General features: G+C 41.1%; 1 protein-coding gene across 2 annotated transcripts; it reads left to right on the top strand.

Moving 5' to 3' along the window:
* The first annotated feature begins 728 nt into the window (after positions 1-728).
* LOC115045496 (proline-rich transmembrane protein 1-like) lies at positions 729-14,572 on the top strand. Of its 2 annotated transcripts, XM_029505219.1 has the most exons (5): positions 824-853; positions 1,112-1,170; positions 1,274-1,433; positions 2,219-2,446; positions 13,578-14,572. In XM_029505219.1, exons 1-5 carry the CDS (start codon positions 839-841, stop codon positions 13,731-13,733), a joined length of 618 nt encoding a protein of 205 aa, XP_029361079.1. In that variant the 5' UTR covers positions 824-838; the 3' UTR covers positions 13,734-14,572. The 2 variants fall into 2 exon arrangements, with proteins under 2 accessions (XP_029361081.1, XP_029361079.1); XM_029505221.1 differs by lacking the exon at positions 1,112-1,170 and having other exon boundaries at positions 729-853; positions 13,578-14,571.
* The last annotated feature ends 994 nt before the right edge of the window (positions 14,573-15,566 follow it).

The raw sequence follows: 15,566 nt of genomic DNA, 5'->3' as shown, positions 1-15,566 counted from the left end.
AGCCAGGTGTAAATGCCGGTAATGCACCGGTAAGGGGAAATTTGTTTTTTTTTTTTTTTTTCTTCCAGCAGGGCAAAGCAGAGAGGCAGCGTGTGTGTTTGCTGTTTAAAATGCTGGAAATAAATCATCTTACCCATGGACCTGGCCTGGAAAATAAATTATTACACTGCCTGAGTACATAAACTCACCTGGTGCATGTGTGGCGTCTTTGTTAGTTGATATTGACCTTTAAAAAAAAAAAAAAAACAATTCTTCAGATGTAAGTGTTTTGAAGAAATTTGACAAATGGCCATGTGTCAAAATGTGTGACCATGTGCTGTCTTCAGTGATCCGTAGCGATTTGATATTTCCAGAGGTTGTTTCAGTGTTAATGCGTTTCACATCAATATAAACCTTCTGTTCACAGTTTTCCTTCGTTACTAAAGTAAACGGTAAGAAAAGGGACAACGCCTTGAATGAAAGTCTGAATACAATAATCAGAAGAAAGGCGCGGATGCCAGCTCAGCTGGGCTCCTCGCATCGGGCTGTGTTTTAGAAATACTCTGGCTCCATCTAGTGGACTGCACCCTGATGTCGCACGGCTTTTCCCGTCCACGCACTCTGCTGACTGTCCCATAATATCACAGGAACACACACGGACCTTCCCCGTCGTTTCCTTGCAGATGTTGGTATGTGCTGTGAAGCGGCCAACCCCCGAAGTTACCCCTCCCTGAGTGTAACAGCAGGTCCAGCGACAGATATTTTCAAAGGAAGACATAAACTCAGCTGAAACGTGCTGGAGTCTTTGGAATATTAGTTTGAAGAATGTGTTTCATAATCCCCCTGCCTGGATGTGACCATGGTGATTATAACGGTAAACTGCCGTATGCAAGAATGAGAAATGAGACAGAAACTGGGTTGGGTTTTGTTTTTTGTTTTTTTTTTTTTCTCTCTATTGGCTAAAATGATGTTAAGTCAACATAATCTCACTTCATTTCACCATGTAATACTAACACTTTTACACGAGTGTACTGTATGGTCGAGTAGAACCGTGCTTTTAATTTGAAAACTAACAACGGAGGGGTGGTTCCTATGTCTTTTTCTTTTTTCCTTTTTTTTTTTCACTTGACAGATAACAAAAGTTTTGGCAGACCGACAAAGTCCTCCTCGCCTCAGATCGGACACTGTGCAGTGAGCTCACCACTTGGGATTTACCTGCGTTTTTTTTTTTTTTTTTTTAAATTAAACGTCGTGAAACAGATTTATTTTTTTTACTATTATTTTTTCTTTTCAGCATCTTCATCATAATGGACCCCAACAAGTCTGCCAGCGCGCCGCCTCCGGACTTCTCTCCAGAGAAGAGCTCCATGGGCCAGATGCCCCCTCCGGCCTACTATGACAACCCCAACGCCGGCTATCCTCCGCCCGGCCAGGCCTACCCTCCACAGAGCCAAGTAACCAGCCGCCCATGGCAGGAAATAACTGAAATACCATGATTTCAGAGAGTGTTCAAGTGGCCCTTTGGTTGCCTTTTTCCTACAGGCTGTTCCTACTGCAATCACATTGATTTATACATAATATTAGTAATTGATGTTTACTCTGAGGTTTTGTATGATGCCCCTCATTGTGAGTTGCTTTGGGTAAAAACTATCTGTCAGACCAGTAAATGTAAATGTGAATGCTTATGGTGGTTGCTTTTGGTATTCTTATATTTTTGCCAAGCACGATAACAAGTTAATGTCATGGCATGTTAAAGCTATTTTCCCCCAGAGAGATCTGATCAGATGATGAAAAAGCTTTTCCGTATTCTTGGTTTTGTGGATGATGGTGTTACTGACAGTGAGTAAATTGATCTGTTCAATTATTAACAAGCACTCGTGGACTTGGATCTTATTGAGATGTAACTCTATAAAACTGAGCAAATGATTATCGAAGTGTGATGGTTTCATGTGAATACGAAAATAAGCAAAAGTGGTGGCTAACCCCAGGCCACCACTGATGCAGTAATAACCAGATGCTGTGAGGCTCAAAAAAATGTGGTCCTAATTTTCTAAATTTATTTTTGCCAAGTCCACTCTGTTCCATTGTCACATCCGTTGTCGCAGTTAAGAAACCTTTGTACTCTTTCACTATGCTTTCTTTTACTTTCATTTTACCATGTTCTCTAACCTAAAAATAAATTCAGTTTCATGTCTGTTATCTCTGAAATTAAGTTCAGTCTCATGTCTGTTATCTGCAGGGCTTTGCGGCTCCACCTCCTTATGGGGTTCCTGGATATGGGCAGCAGCCTAATCCCATGGGCCAACAGTACCCACCACACCCGGGAACCGTCACTGTCCAGCCCACAGTGTACGTCACCCGAGGCCCGCTGGCTGAGCCTGTCAACGACTACCTGTGCTACTCCATATTCACAATGGTGTGCTGCTGCCTGCCACTTGGAATTGCTGCCCTCATCTACTCCATCTCTGTGAGTTTGAATCACTCTTATATTCGCTCACCACGCTCTTTACTAGGAACAGCAAACCAAAAGAGCTCCTGTCTCGTGATTGATGATTAGATAACAGCCTAAATGAGAAGAATAAGCAGGTGTTCACGGTTCCAGAATAAACAGACTTTAACTCTCCGCACAAAAGCAAAATTCACACCAACCTCACCCTCATTTAGCCCAAACCGACCCCAAACCCAGATGTCAGTCATTCAGACAGCTGAATGCACATTGGCATACATATCTGAAACCACTTGCCTTAGAAACAAATAAAAACAAGTGCTGACCAGAAACCTGACGGTTGGCCATTTTGTGGGTTACAAGGAGCAAAATTGAGCGACTAAATAAACAGCAGTCGTTACGACAAATGTAGAGTTGGCTGCTGACCTGAATATTGGAGTTCATTTCAGCCTACATTGCTTGTTAATTTTTAATAGAACGCTTCTGAAGGAAGCGGAATCTGAAAGCAGATGATGGCACATGATGCGAACAATATACTGACTAAGATGTTTGTGGTCCTGAGCAGTGTGTTATCTCAGAGCTACTCTGCCCTAAATTACATCAGTTTATTTTTCTTTTGGTCTGCAATCTAGACCCAGAGACCCTGTGCTCTTAGCTCCTGGGTTATTAGCTTTGTGTTATCCGATGATCTGATCTGATCGCTTTATCGATTTATTTTCAGGGCCTGGTGTATTGGCTCGCCTCTCCTCTTAGCCTAAATGTCTGTCAGTCATTACAGTTTCACGCTTCCCCTGAAAATTACTGTGTATTTTTGTTCTCCAAACACTTTCGCAGTTAATCATGGAGTTTGGATTCTCGAAAAAGAAAGGGTTCTCATGTGTTTTTGTTTAGTAATGAAATTTTGAAAGAATGAGTTCATTGTCACACTGTGAAGGAATTTTCTGGTGTGAAAAAGTACACAAAAGGTGGTTGTGCCTTCCTGCAGTTTTTAGATAAGCTAAGCACCAAGTATAACATGTATAAAACGCTCTAAAACAGAGAGTTAGAAAATAAAGAGGAAGCTTTGCGTTTTAATTGTACATTGTAAAAAGATACTGAGCATTGGTTTGATATTGTGTTGAACGTTGTAGAGAAGATCATTTCCATAGCGGCAGGTATGAAACTGTGTTTTTGGATTTTGCCCCTATCTAGCAACCAGTACAGTTGTAAGCAACACTGATGACTGATGATGTGTAAATGATTCCGTAAGTGAAGCAGCTCCACCCGAGTAAAAGGGAAACCAAACTAAGTCGAGCCTTATTCGGTCTGTGTGAGTCCATTCATCTAGGATTTTGGATACAAGACTCCCAAAGACGTTGGTACAGTAACAGCAGATGGACATTTTAATATCTGGATCTGAATGAAGATGTTCCATCCATCCATCTTCTCCCGCTTTTCCGTTTCCGGGTCACGGGGTGGTGCTGGAGCCAATCCCAGCTCACTCTGGGTGAGGGGCGGGGTCACCATGGACAGGTCACCAGTCCATCACAGGGCCAACACACAGAGACAGACAGAGACCAACAACCACTCACACTCACACTCAGACCTACAGACAGTTTAGAGTCACCAGTTAACTTAAACGTCTTTGGATGGGGGGAAGAAACCCACGCAGGCACAGAGACAACATACGAACTCCAGGCGGAAGCCGTGACATTCTTACTGTGTGGCGACAGTGCTAACCACTACGCTGCCATGCTGCCCTTGAATGAAAATGTTTTCATACAAATAAAATACCAGTATTCTTGGAGTTTTACCATGTCACTGTTAGTGGTATTGTTTCCTTTTTTCATGGCTAGAGCTGTCTTCAGGGTGTTCTTCGTGATTTGTGCACAGTCGTGCGTATGAATTTAGCTTTTACATTAAATATATAGCACAAGGGCCTGTATTATCACTGGTGCTGTTTGTCATCGTCCAAATGACAGCAATGAGTCCCTGTTTAGGAACCACGAGCTTCAACACGGAATCTCACTCACACATTTTCTATCTCTTGGGCGAGAACGGGATACACGCTGGACAGGTCACCAGTCCATCACAGGACCGCCACACAGAAACAGACAGAGACCAACAGCCACTCACACTCAGATTCAGACCTACAGATAACTTAGAGTCACCAGTTAACCCAAACACGATGTTTTTGGACGGTGGGAAGAAACTGATGCAGGCACAAGTAGAACATGCAAACTCAGCACAGAAAGGCCCCAGGCCGGGAACCAAGCCCATGACCTTCTTGCTGTGAGGCAACAGTGCTAACCACAATACCTCTGTGCTGCCTATACATGTAAGCTGATCTACGCTCAACATGTTTACAGTAAGCAGCTGCTTCAGTCACTGAGCACAGGTCCAGCTTCCCTTTGTCCTCCCTCCCCGTTTTTTTTTTTTTTTTGTTTGTTTGTTTTTGTTTTGTTTTTTTTACGACCTCGCAACATACAAAGACAGAGCTAAGAAAACTGATAATATTCAGCTGAGCCTGATTGTTGTTAGCCAAAAGTTAATTCCATTTTTGGCCAATTTGTTAGCAGTTAGAAGGCTAATCCTGTTTGCTGTTTGTCTGATTGTTACCATGGATGCACAGACAATCACTGGATTACTGTTGGTACTGAGGACTCAGAAAAACACTACTGATGTGGTGTTAAACACAGCTAGAATAACAGTCACATTAAAAAAAGATGAATACAATGATATAATGCATGATGTTGAAAAAAGATTGCAGAGCCATATTTCTGTCATGTGCTGCCATTCTGCTGTTTTGGCAGCACATGACAGTCAAATTTTCTTGTGCGTAAAATTGTGTGTATATTTAAATGGCCTGCCAGCAGAAGATGCGAGGATGGATCATAAAACAATACAGATCTCTAACGTAAGCTGGTCCCAAACCATTTACAAGCTTTATAAATGAAATAAAATCTAATCTAAAATATATGGGGAGATAATGGAGTGCAGCTCAGACTGGACTGGTGTGCTCTCTCCTCCTTGTTTCAGTTAAATGTCTGGCAGCGAGAGTCTCTCAACTGACTGCTTTAGAGAGAAAATAACATAATCACATATATTTGAAATAATAGGGTAAGTTAAAGAAGAACAAGTTGTTTTATTTCATCTTCTGTATGCATGAATGTCTCAGCCAGAAATAATACCTAAATCTGCTACTTCTATTCTACTTATTTGGGGTGAAAATTTGTTTAAATATTTTTAAAAGAGCCATGTGTGGAAAATTTTGTTTGAAATTGTATAGTGTTGGTGAATATCATACATTAGTCAGCCATGTACTTTTATTATACTTTAATAAGACTATAAAACTATAGTAATGGCACAATTATTTTTCAATGTTTGTATAATTTATTTTAGATTTCAAATTTGTACTCATTATTCACGCATGTATTAAACATTTAGTGACATCATGGCTTAATGGTTTAATGATTAATAATAATTAATTGTTTAGAAATGTTTGTTATTCTGGGGGTCTTAATGGGATGGTTCACCAAAATCAGACAATAATCCTTATGAAATATCAGCATTGTTTGTTATTGTTGTTCTTTATTTGAAGACCTTCATATACGTAGAACTCTGGTACAAAACAATTCAAACCAGTTTTAATGATAGCTTCACTCACATCACATCAAATCTGTCGGAGTTATGCCGACAACCCCACACATGTCAGTGCACAGCGCGTCTGCATACATCAGGGACAGGGCAGAGTCATCCGATGCTAAACAGCCAAACCTTTATTTGCTCATAAAGTTTTGACAATAGAACAGGTCTGGCAAGATTAAACATGTCACTCCTAAATGCCAAAAAGAAGGCTTAAACGTCAGCTCATTTACAGTTAACCTTGTGGAAAACCCCACTGGAACTAAAGCTATATTCACTGATGTACTGGTTTCTTCCCAAGCTTCCTCTTTTCTACAGTTTTTCAACATTTGCTCAACAGTTCCCAACCTGAACTCTGCTCTCCTACAGTCTGGCGCATGCTTTATGGATTTTGCAAGAACGTAAATTTCTACTTGCTTTACAAATTCAATCCATGTCTTCTAATAATAACTTCCTGAGGCTGACTAGTTTCATCCTGACATAATTTGCAATATCTGTAGCATCACTTTTTTTTTTTACTTTGCCTTCTGAGAAAATTCGCCTGAAATTTGATCTTATGAAGTAGCCTTTTGCAGGATCCGGCACAATGTTTTCTTGGAATCAGTAGAATCAGGTGTTGAAAACCAGGGAGTAACATGAACACACTGACACAGTTCGTAGTACTAGAACAATTGCTTTCCTTTGGATATCCTCCTTGCTGCATGAATGATAAGCAAAGCAACATTGAAACGGAACACGCATATCTGTGATATTTTAGCCTGATACATCCTCAGAAATAAATCACAGGAGAAGAAGCATTGAAGTCCAGCTTTCTTCTTTAGCTCCTTACTTTTGCAGTTCACTTGTATCATATTTCAAAATAGCTGCACCCACACTTACAGCGCATAGATTGTTTTTGCTGCCGGTTCTCTTGGACTAGAACAGAGACAATCAAAGGTAGGTGATTCAAAGCTGTGTACATACTATAACAATATGGCTGTTGTGTGCCCAGCTGCAAGGGATTATGATTCCATGATGCACTCACACACCTAAGAGTGGCTGCTGTAGAAAAGACTAACACTACGACTCAGTGATGAGGAGACATTGGTGGTGATTGGTTGGTTGGGACTTAGCTGAACTTTAGGTTTGTATACAAATGAAAAGGCTGATCTTAACATGTAATTTTTTTTTTATTATTATTATTTTTTTTTTTTACATTTTAGATGCATTTATTTCATTCTTGCTCACACGATGTTGAATTTGAGCAGGTAACCTATGTAAGGTTAATTATATTTTTTCATTGGGTTTGCATGCAAACATTGGCTAAATTGCATGTTAGCAAAGTACAACACAGGCCGATGGTAGAGCCATGGGTTTTGTTTTGTAACATAAAACGTTTGTCTGAAATGTCGGTGTCCATCAACAGTCCATCCAGGAGAGCTGTAGTCCAAAAATTTCTTTGAGAACCAAAAACATTTGTTTTAATTCAAAATGAAGGGGTTTGGGATTTGGCTATAATATCATCAGGCAATCTGTTTTTGGGCACAGTCACTATACATGATGTGAAATTGGATCACCATTTTCATTGTGTCTCTGCTCACTTTATTGTGAAAGTCCTGACCAGAAGTTGTTATTCATCTTTCCACCACTTAGCTCCTATGGTGTGTTTGGACAGCTTGGAATGTGTGTTCTGTCCTGCTCTGTTCAGGTGGAGCGCTGGTATATGTGCAGGAACTACCATTTCAACCATGCTGGCTGTTAATCATTACTTTTTTATTTCCATTTTACCAGCCACACAAATGGCTAGTTAGCAGAAACTGAAGTTTTAATTAGATTTTTAAAGTATTGCACCTTATAAGGGTTAGGGTTAGGGCTAATGTTCACATTAATGAGAAAAATAGAAGACATGGCGAAAATTTGTTGAAGTCATCCTCTGGGGGCGACGATCATCGGTCGGTTAAGAATGTGCTGGTGATTCATGTGAAAATTGTTGACAGTATTCTGTCCAGCCAAAACCGGAGTAATGACAGCCCAACGCTGCCTTTTCTTGAGCTACTTATTAGCATCACTGAAAACCCAAAGAGCAAGAGATTTTAACACTGGGGAGTTTATCACGTTGAGCCATTTCAGAGCCATTTTACTTTGGAATATATTTTAAAAATCACAAAGCTGGAACTTAATCTTCATCTTAGTATGAAAAATTGATCCTCTTATTTTTCATTTATAACAACAACAGTGAGGTTGCAGGTATTCATTGGGCTCTGTATGAACTATTATAATTGTTCTGTAAGGACAAAAACGATAGCACTCAAAGCATTAAATGCTATGATGCCACCGGTAGTTTTCCATGGAAAAGAGATTTTTTTGATGTCTATTGTTGGGAAATTGCAGGAATAATTTGCAGCTCACTGAGAAGTTGAAAATCATTTGTCGAACTTCAGGAAAGTCTCATTGTTTTCCTGTTGTGCTTCCAGGAAATCTTGGGATACTTTTGGTCTTTGTTTCTTGGGCTCTCTTCTTACTATTGAATATCTCTTCTTTTTCTCTGAGTCCAATGAAACATATATCGAGACCAGGCCCAATGTAATGGGAAACTGTAAATGCCAGCCTGCTGCAACCGGAATATCAGGATTTCCTATGTAAAACGGCAACACGCTACACTGAGACTTGTGTTCTTTGGATTCTCACCACAAATGAAACTTGTTCAATACTTCCAATAACATTTTGCTTTGAACACCATACCTAAACTTGTTTTCTTCTCGGTTTGTTCATACAGAGAATTTGTTTTTCACTACCGTTCTATTCACAAACACTGACTTTTCTGTTTGACCGAAGTTCAGCCCGTTACGCATCTGTAAATAGCATGGCCATCACATGGCCATGTGTATCTAATCTGTCAGGCAGTGGAAAGTTTGCATGGATTCCCTGAAAAACTAAAAGATGAATAGCACTAGAGAAGAGGGAGAGGAAACTATTTGGTTGTGCTCCTTTACAATCCTCCAGTGGGTTGTTTTGTATAATTTTGTGGGAGTGGTTTGACTCTCTATTATTGAAACCTGGTGTGATTTAGCACAAACAAAAGAGGGGAAAAAGGCAGAAACAAAAACAGTGACTGGGAGACTGAGAGACAGAAAGGAGGGACGGAGAGGTACAGAGAGAGAAAGTTGGAGTTTGAGGTGAAAGTTTATGAGAGGCAATTCAAGAGGCAGCCATGATCTGGACTATATTTGACTGTGTGTATATGCGTGCGTGCGTGCGTGTGTGTGTGTGTGTGTGTGTGTGTGTGTGTGTCTGCGTCACTCTGGAAACCTAAACAGAAGGAAATGAGATAAAGTGGAAATATGAGAGCAGTAGACGGAGAAGGGTGGATCCAGAGCTGGCTGCTCAACATTTTCTCTCTGGCATTGCAGCCGCAATGGACAAAAGAGCAAAAGTGTCTCAGCCTCATTTTTAAAGCTTGTCTGCAGAGAAAGACAATATGTTGCTGTGGGAATGTCAAGGAACTGAGAATTCTGGACAGTAACAGTGCTGAACACTGGACTGCCTAGACAAGTGATCTTTGTCAGGGTCAGACATCAGAGCTCTGTGTCTCCAGCGCCAAGCCACTCCTCTTCTTTTTGTATGGCAGTGTCATGAAACAGCTCTTTCTTTTCCAAAACATCAGCTTTCCTCAGAGCACAGCTCTTACTGACGGCGGATGAACACCCAGACAGTAAATGGAGGGGGTCCTAAGTGGTTAAGCTATTACCACTTCCTGTCCATCTGCAGAATACATCTGCTGCTACAGTAATGAAATGCATAGTTTGATAGCAGAGGAACATGGTGTGTGACACTTTGCAGATGACATCATTGACATTTGAAGTCTGCCTCTTAAAGGAAGTTTTTCCTTGCCACTGTCAAAAAGTGCTTGCTCATCGGGGGATCTGTTGGGTCTCTTTAAATCAATTTATAAAGAGTTTGGTCTACACCTGATCTATATGTTAAGTGCCTTGATGTAACTTTGTTACGATTTGGCGCTATATAAATAAATCTGATTTGATTTAAACAAATTAATTAAAAAAACACAGAGAAAGGAAAAGTAGATAATAGATTGCCAGCAGACTCACCGTCAGCTCAGCAGGGAAACCACACATGCACTTCCATCGTACTATGGCTGGTTGTTATGAGTAGTTGGACATGTTAACAACAGCAAGAGGAAAAAATCTCATGCTGCGACACGTTGACATGAAAGGTTACTGGTTAGGCATCAACTGCATTGGAACAGTTAGTGGTTTGTGGTAATGTTTGTGGAGTTGCAACGTGAGCTGCACACATTTGTATTACAAGCCTGCAGATAGGTTTGTGTGAGCAAAAAGCTGAATATTCTAAAATAAAAAAAAAGTTACTTCAAATGCCAATGATTTCATCTGCAAAGTGTCACACACCATGTTCCTCTGCTATCAAACTATGCATTTCATTACTGTAGCAGCAGATGTATTCTGCAGATGGACAGGAAGTGGTAATAGCTTAACACACTGAAAGGACCCCCTCCATTTACTGTCTGGGTGTTCATCCGCTGTCAGTAAGAGCTGTGCTCTGAGGAAAGCTGATGTTTTGGAAAAGCTGTAAGAGCTGTATCATTGGCTCCCAGTAAAACGCAGAATTTAAAATTCCTCTCCTAACATACGACGCCCTTAATGACAAAGCTCCATCATATCGCAGAGAGCTCATAGTTCTTTATTGTCCCAGGAGGTCACTTCATGCTGGATGGAGGTTTACTTGTGATCCCGAGGCTCCAAGAGTAAGATAAGATAAGATATTGCTTTATTTGTCCCGCAGTGTGGAAATGTACGATATTACAGCAGCATCAGTAAAAAAGAAATAGAATTAGACAATAGATAATGTACAGTATAAACAATGTAAACAAGCGTCATAGATAAGTAATGTGAAGAAAAAGTATGTGCAGTAGTACTATGGAAAAAACATATGTACAATCCAGTCAGTTTAAAGAGTCTTTTGTGTGGTCTGCTGGTTGTGAAGTCTGACAGCTGCAGGAAGGAAGGACCTGTGATATCGTTCTTACACACACTTTGGGTGAAGCAGTCTGTCGCTGAAGGAGCGCCCCAGTGTTGCTAAGAAGTCCTGCAGGGGGTGGGAGTCGTTCTCCAGCATGGATGACAGATGTCATCCTCCTCTCTCCCACCACCCCCACTGAGTCAAGGAGGCATCCCAGGACAGAGCGGGCCTTCTTGACCAGTTTGTCAAGTGTCTTTCTGTCAGCCGTGGAGATGCTGCTCCCCCAGCAGACCACTCCATAAAAGATGGCTGATTCCACCACAGTGTCATAAAAGGCCTTCAGGAGTGCCCCCGCGCCCCAAAAGACCTCAGTCTCCTGAGTAGATAAAGTCTGCTCTGGCCTTTCTTGTAAAGTGCGGTTGTGTTCAGAGTCCAGTCCAGTGTGTTATTTAGGTGAAAGCCCAGGTACTGATAGGATGTCACCATCTCTACGTCTGTCCCCTGGATGTTCACCGGTGTCGGAGGGCAGGGTGCTCGTCTGTGTTCTCCTGAGTCAATCAGGAGGCAGATTTTTCAGCTATCAGGCTCCTCTTCCATGGAACCAACTTCCAATATCAGTCCGGGAGGACTCTGTCACCGCTTTATCCTTCCCCCTCTCTGTCTTTCTTTCTCTCTCAACACCAGTTGAGGCTGCCCTCCCTGAGCTCGGTTGTGCCCGAGGTTTCTGCCTCTTAAAGGAAGTTTTGCTTTGTCACAAAGCGCTTGGAGGGATCTGTTGGGTCTCTTTAACAACTCCATAAAGACTTTGGTCTAGACCTGCTCTATGTGTAAATGCCTTGATGTGACTTTGTTATAATTTGGTGCTATATAAATAAATTTAATTTGATTTGATTTGAAATAGGCAAAACTATGGTTTAAACCATTGAGATCAATGCACGGACGAACACCTGATTCCCTCCAGTTAACGAGCTCTGCAGTTTGAAATGGAAATGCAAGACATCCCCATAACACAGCACGCATTGGTAGAAATAAAATATTTGCTGGCATGAAGGATCCTGATCTTGATTGACTCACGGATTTCAAACATAAGTGTTGTAGCTACTGTGAAGTTCTCAACAAACACGCAGCTGTTAACACAGTGGAAGTAAATATTAGTTCAGCAGGGTTTCCCCTGTTCATTACGACTGAGTGTCTAACTGCAGCAGGATGGCATTGCTTATCTTAAGCATGTGCATTTGGGGTTTGACAATTTGCAGAGCAGCATAACCTGTCACGTCGCACTCCTGCTTTTCCCCTCAGCCACCCCGTTCTAGCTGCCTGCCTACCTCTCCTCCTCAACATCATCAGACTCCCACGTCTCTCACAGCTGGGTCTAATCACCCAGCCCCCTCTTAACCAGCTCCTCCACACTCACCGCCAGCCAGGTTGTCCTTTCACAATACGCAAAGCTTTCCAGCCTTTTTCCGGCAAGGCTTCTGCCTTTGGACTTAACATCTGCTCACTATCTGTCTGACTGGATTCCCTCTCTGGAGCCTCCTGTCATGTTTAGTACTCGGACTGTGTTCACCAATAAGGCATCCCGATTATTGTTTAATAAATATCTGAGCAGTCCCGGTCTCCATTTGTGCTGTACTTGGGTCTGATCTCACATACGTTACATAACCATCCACACACATGTCTGAACAGTTCACTCAGGCTGAAGCATTATGTTTCAAGAGGAGGCTGCATGGATTATTTACGTACAAGCACTGATAGTGCTCCAAAGTACCTTCCATTTCAGACCTCCCACAAGGCCCTGAATGGCAGCTGAGGCCAGAGACTTTATGCACAAGCGTTAATTTATTTTTTTTACTCTATAATTTTCCACCATGGTGCGCGTGAAAATTTTGTCAGTCAGCTGTGTAAAAATTTAACATAAAATCCATTGTACCAAAGCAATACAATATATTTATGGTATTAACTTTATGGATAATTTAATAATTCCATATGAAGAATTGTATGAATGAAACACTTTCAATTAAAGATTTTTCAGTTACCTCTCAGACTGCAGTGCCTGGGAGCAGCTCCAGATGACATCTTTTCTCTATTTCCATGGTGAAGCTGCTCACCATGAGTTACTCCACAGTTCTTATTTGTTTTACTAGATTGTACAAATTCAATGCTTTTACATTTGTCTAGCATTGTCATTCGTTACATGAGAGGTTAGAGGTGTAGGAGTAAGTGGGCACATTTGATTTGATAAAGTTTGTTTCAACTCATACATTCATACAAGACCACAAACCTCTTGCTTCAAGCTCATGTCTAACAGCGCTGTTAGATATGCTATAAAAATATTCCCCTTGCTAGCTCTGATAATGCTAATGACTGACTGAGATTGCTGGCTGGTATTTTATGGCTGGATGCAATATGACTTTGTTGGAGTTTCCCATTGTTCTTTAAAAATTACAAAATGAATGATGCAATTTCTGGCACATGAGTTAAGCCGATGTTGTGGAAACATTTTGTTTCCTCACCTCACTTGTTCACATCATTGAATGTTTTATCTCATTAACAGGCACGTGAAGCCAACCACACCGGCGACCAATTGGCGGCAGAGCGGAGCAGCAGGATGGCCAGGACTCTGAACCATGTGGCGGTGGGAGTGGGCATCGCTGTCCTTATCCTGTGCATTGTTTATGTAGTAGTGGTGGCTGTTGTTGTTGCCAATTAAAATTGTTTTGGCATCTTTTGTATATCTGCAGTCCCAAAGCGCTACATCAAGTTGTAAGACCTGCCTAGGAACACGACTGGCTGGTATTTCTTCAGGTCGTTAGAAACTGCCTATATTAAAAAAGACTGCAGATGTTTTCTTTACATGTAATTCCTGTAGTGAGTAACCAGCACGACTTTCCAAATATTCATTTGCTTTTTGCTTGATGCCTGAAGCGTTCAGCTGTGTTTCACTGATGCTTCACCACACATACAGACTTGAGTGTAGACTTATCCAAAGTTATCCAGATTGCATTCATTAAACAAATGACTCACAGTCCTGCGGTTATGCAAAAGATTTTCCTGATGTACCATGGGAGCAAAGCTGCCCAGTCATTGGCTCTAAATATGCATAAACACCCTCTATGCTTGATAAATTTGCCATTAAGGATTAGCCTTTAAAAACAGGTAGGGCTCACAAATAGGATTTACACCTACAATGAACAACTGGGGGAAAAAGTGTGCAAAAGTGTGAGTCTGTCATGAAAGGGTCTCTGATCTCAGAGTGAACATTTCAAAGCGAAGGGCTGTTTATTCCACCCAAACAAGATTTGCACTGCTTGTCCTTAAATAATCAGAACTTTAGCAACATGCAATCGTGGAGACGGTTGACACATCCAGGCTCAGGCTCTCTGTTATTAAAGCTGTGGTGTGTTATGTAGTATCAGCCAGGTTGTGGCTGTCATGCATTGTCTGTATGTTCTTTCCTTAATCAAAGCATAAAAAGAAAGATTTTACTATATTCCAATTTACTTTAAAAATAAAGTTTGAGTATAATGAAAGAAAAACCATGTGCTCTCTGGTCTATGTAGTCATCTTTTCTTTGAGGTTTGTCACTGTTTATAAAAACAGCTGTCCCTGCTGCAAAGCAAGGGGAACTTGAGGAAGATAAAACTGCAGCTTTAATCTGGAAATCTATCAAATACTATATAAATAGTGTGCTAGTGGTCTTGGTAGTAAATGTACTGCCTGTAATAATGCAACTTATTCTGCCATGGACTTTCAAATGGCAACCCAATACTCTAATCCTGTCACTTGCTTCTGTGTGCTCCTTAAAAAAGACAGAGCTGTATAACTGAGGAAGAGCAGTCGATCTCTGAGTCTCGTGGGAGACTTATAACTTGCCTATATTGAATTGAGAACATTCTTCATCGTCAGTAAAAGCATATTTAAAAGTGCAGATACTGTTAAAGGGTCTCTCAGCACAGAATCTTCCCCCACATTGTTACATAATATTACAGGAAGGAGAAGAAACTGACTTCCTGTAAATTACAGTTCTATTGAAATGTCAATGATGCCAGAGGTTTGGGAGTCATTATGAGTTACTGGAAATGTTGAACCATAGATGTCTCTAGTTCTTGCTCTCCCAGCTCCACACACTCCCACCATTTCCTTACTACCATTTTCATCACTGGCTCCTTTTCCGCTCCCCCTCCTTCCTCTGCATTCCTCAGCTCATTCCTTCACCCAAATATCTTTCTTGCTCTGCATTTTCTCGCCAGTTTTTCCCCTTCCTTTTTGCGTCCTCCCCTCCCTCCCACCATTGTTCCCTGCTACTTCCCTGACATGTAAAACTTGTTTTCAAATTATTGTTATCAAAGTTCATGTATATATATGTCTGAAATGTGGTTTTCTTTTACAGAAAAGCAGAAAAGGAACATGAAAAGTTTCTTTGTAAGCTGTTATCCATGACAGCCATACACACACACTTTAACCAAATTTAAAAGCTATCAATGAGTGTTCAGATCACAACTTTGATTTGCATTTCTCTGCATGGGGACAAGATGATAACAAA

Source organism: Echeneis naucrates, chromosome 6 (genome assembly GCF_900963305.1).
Source record: "Echeneis naucrates chromosome 6, fEcheNa1.1, whole genome shotgun sequence".
NCBI lineage: Eukaryota > Metazoa > Chordata > Actinopteri > Carangiformes > Echeneidae > Echeneis > Echeneis naucrates.
This window is presented reverse-complemented; position numbering and strand designations above follow the sequence as displayed.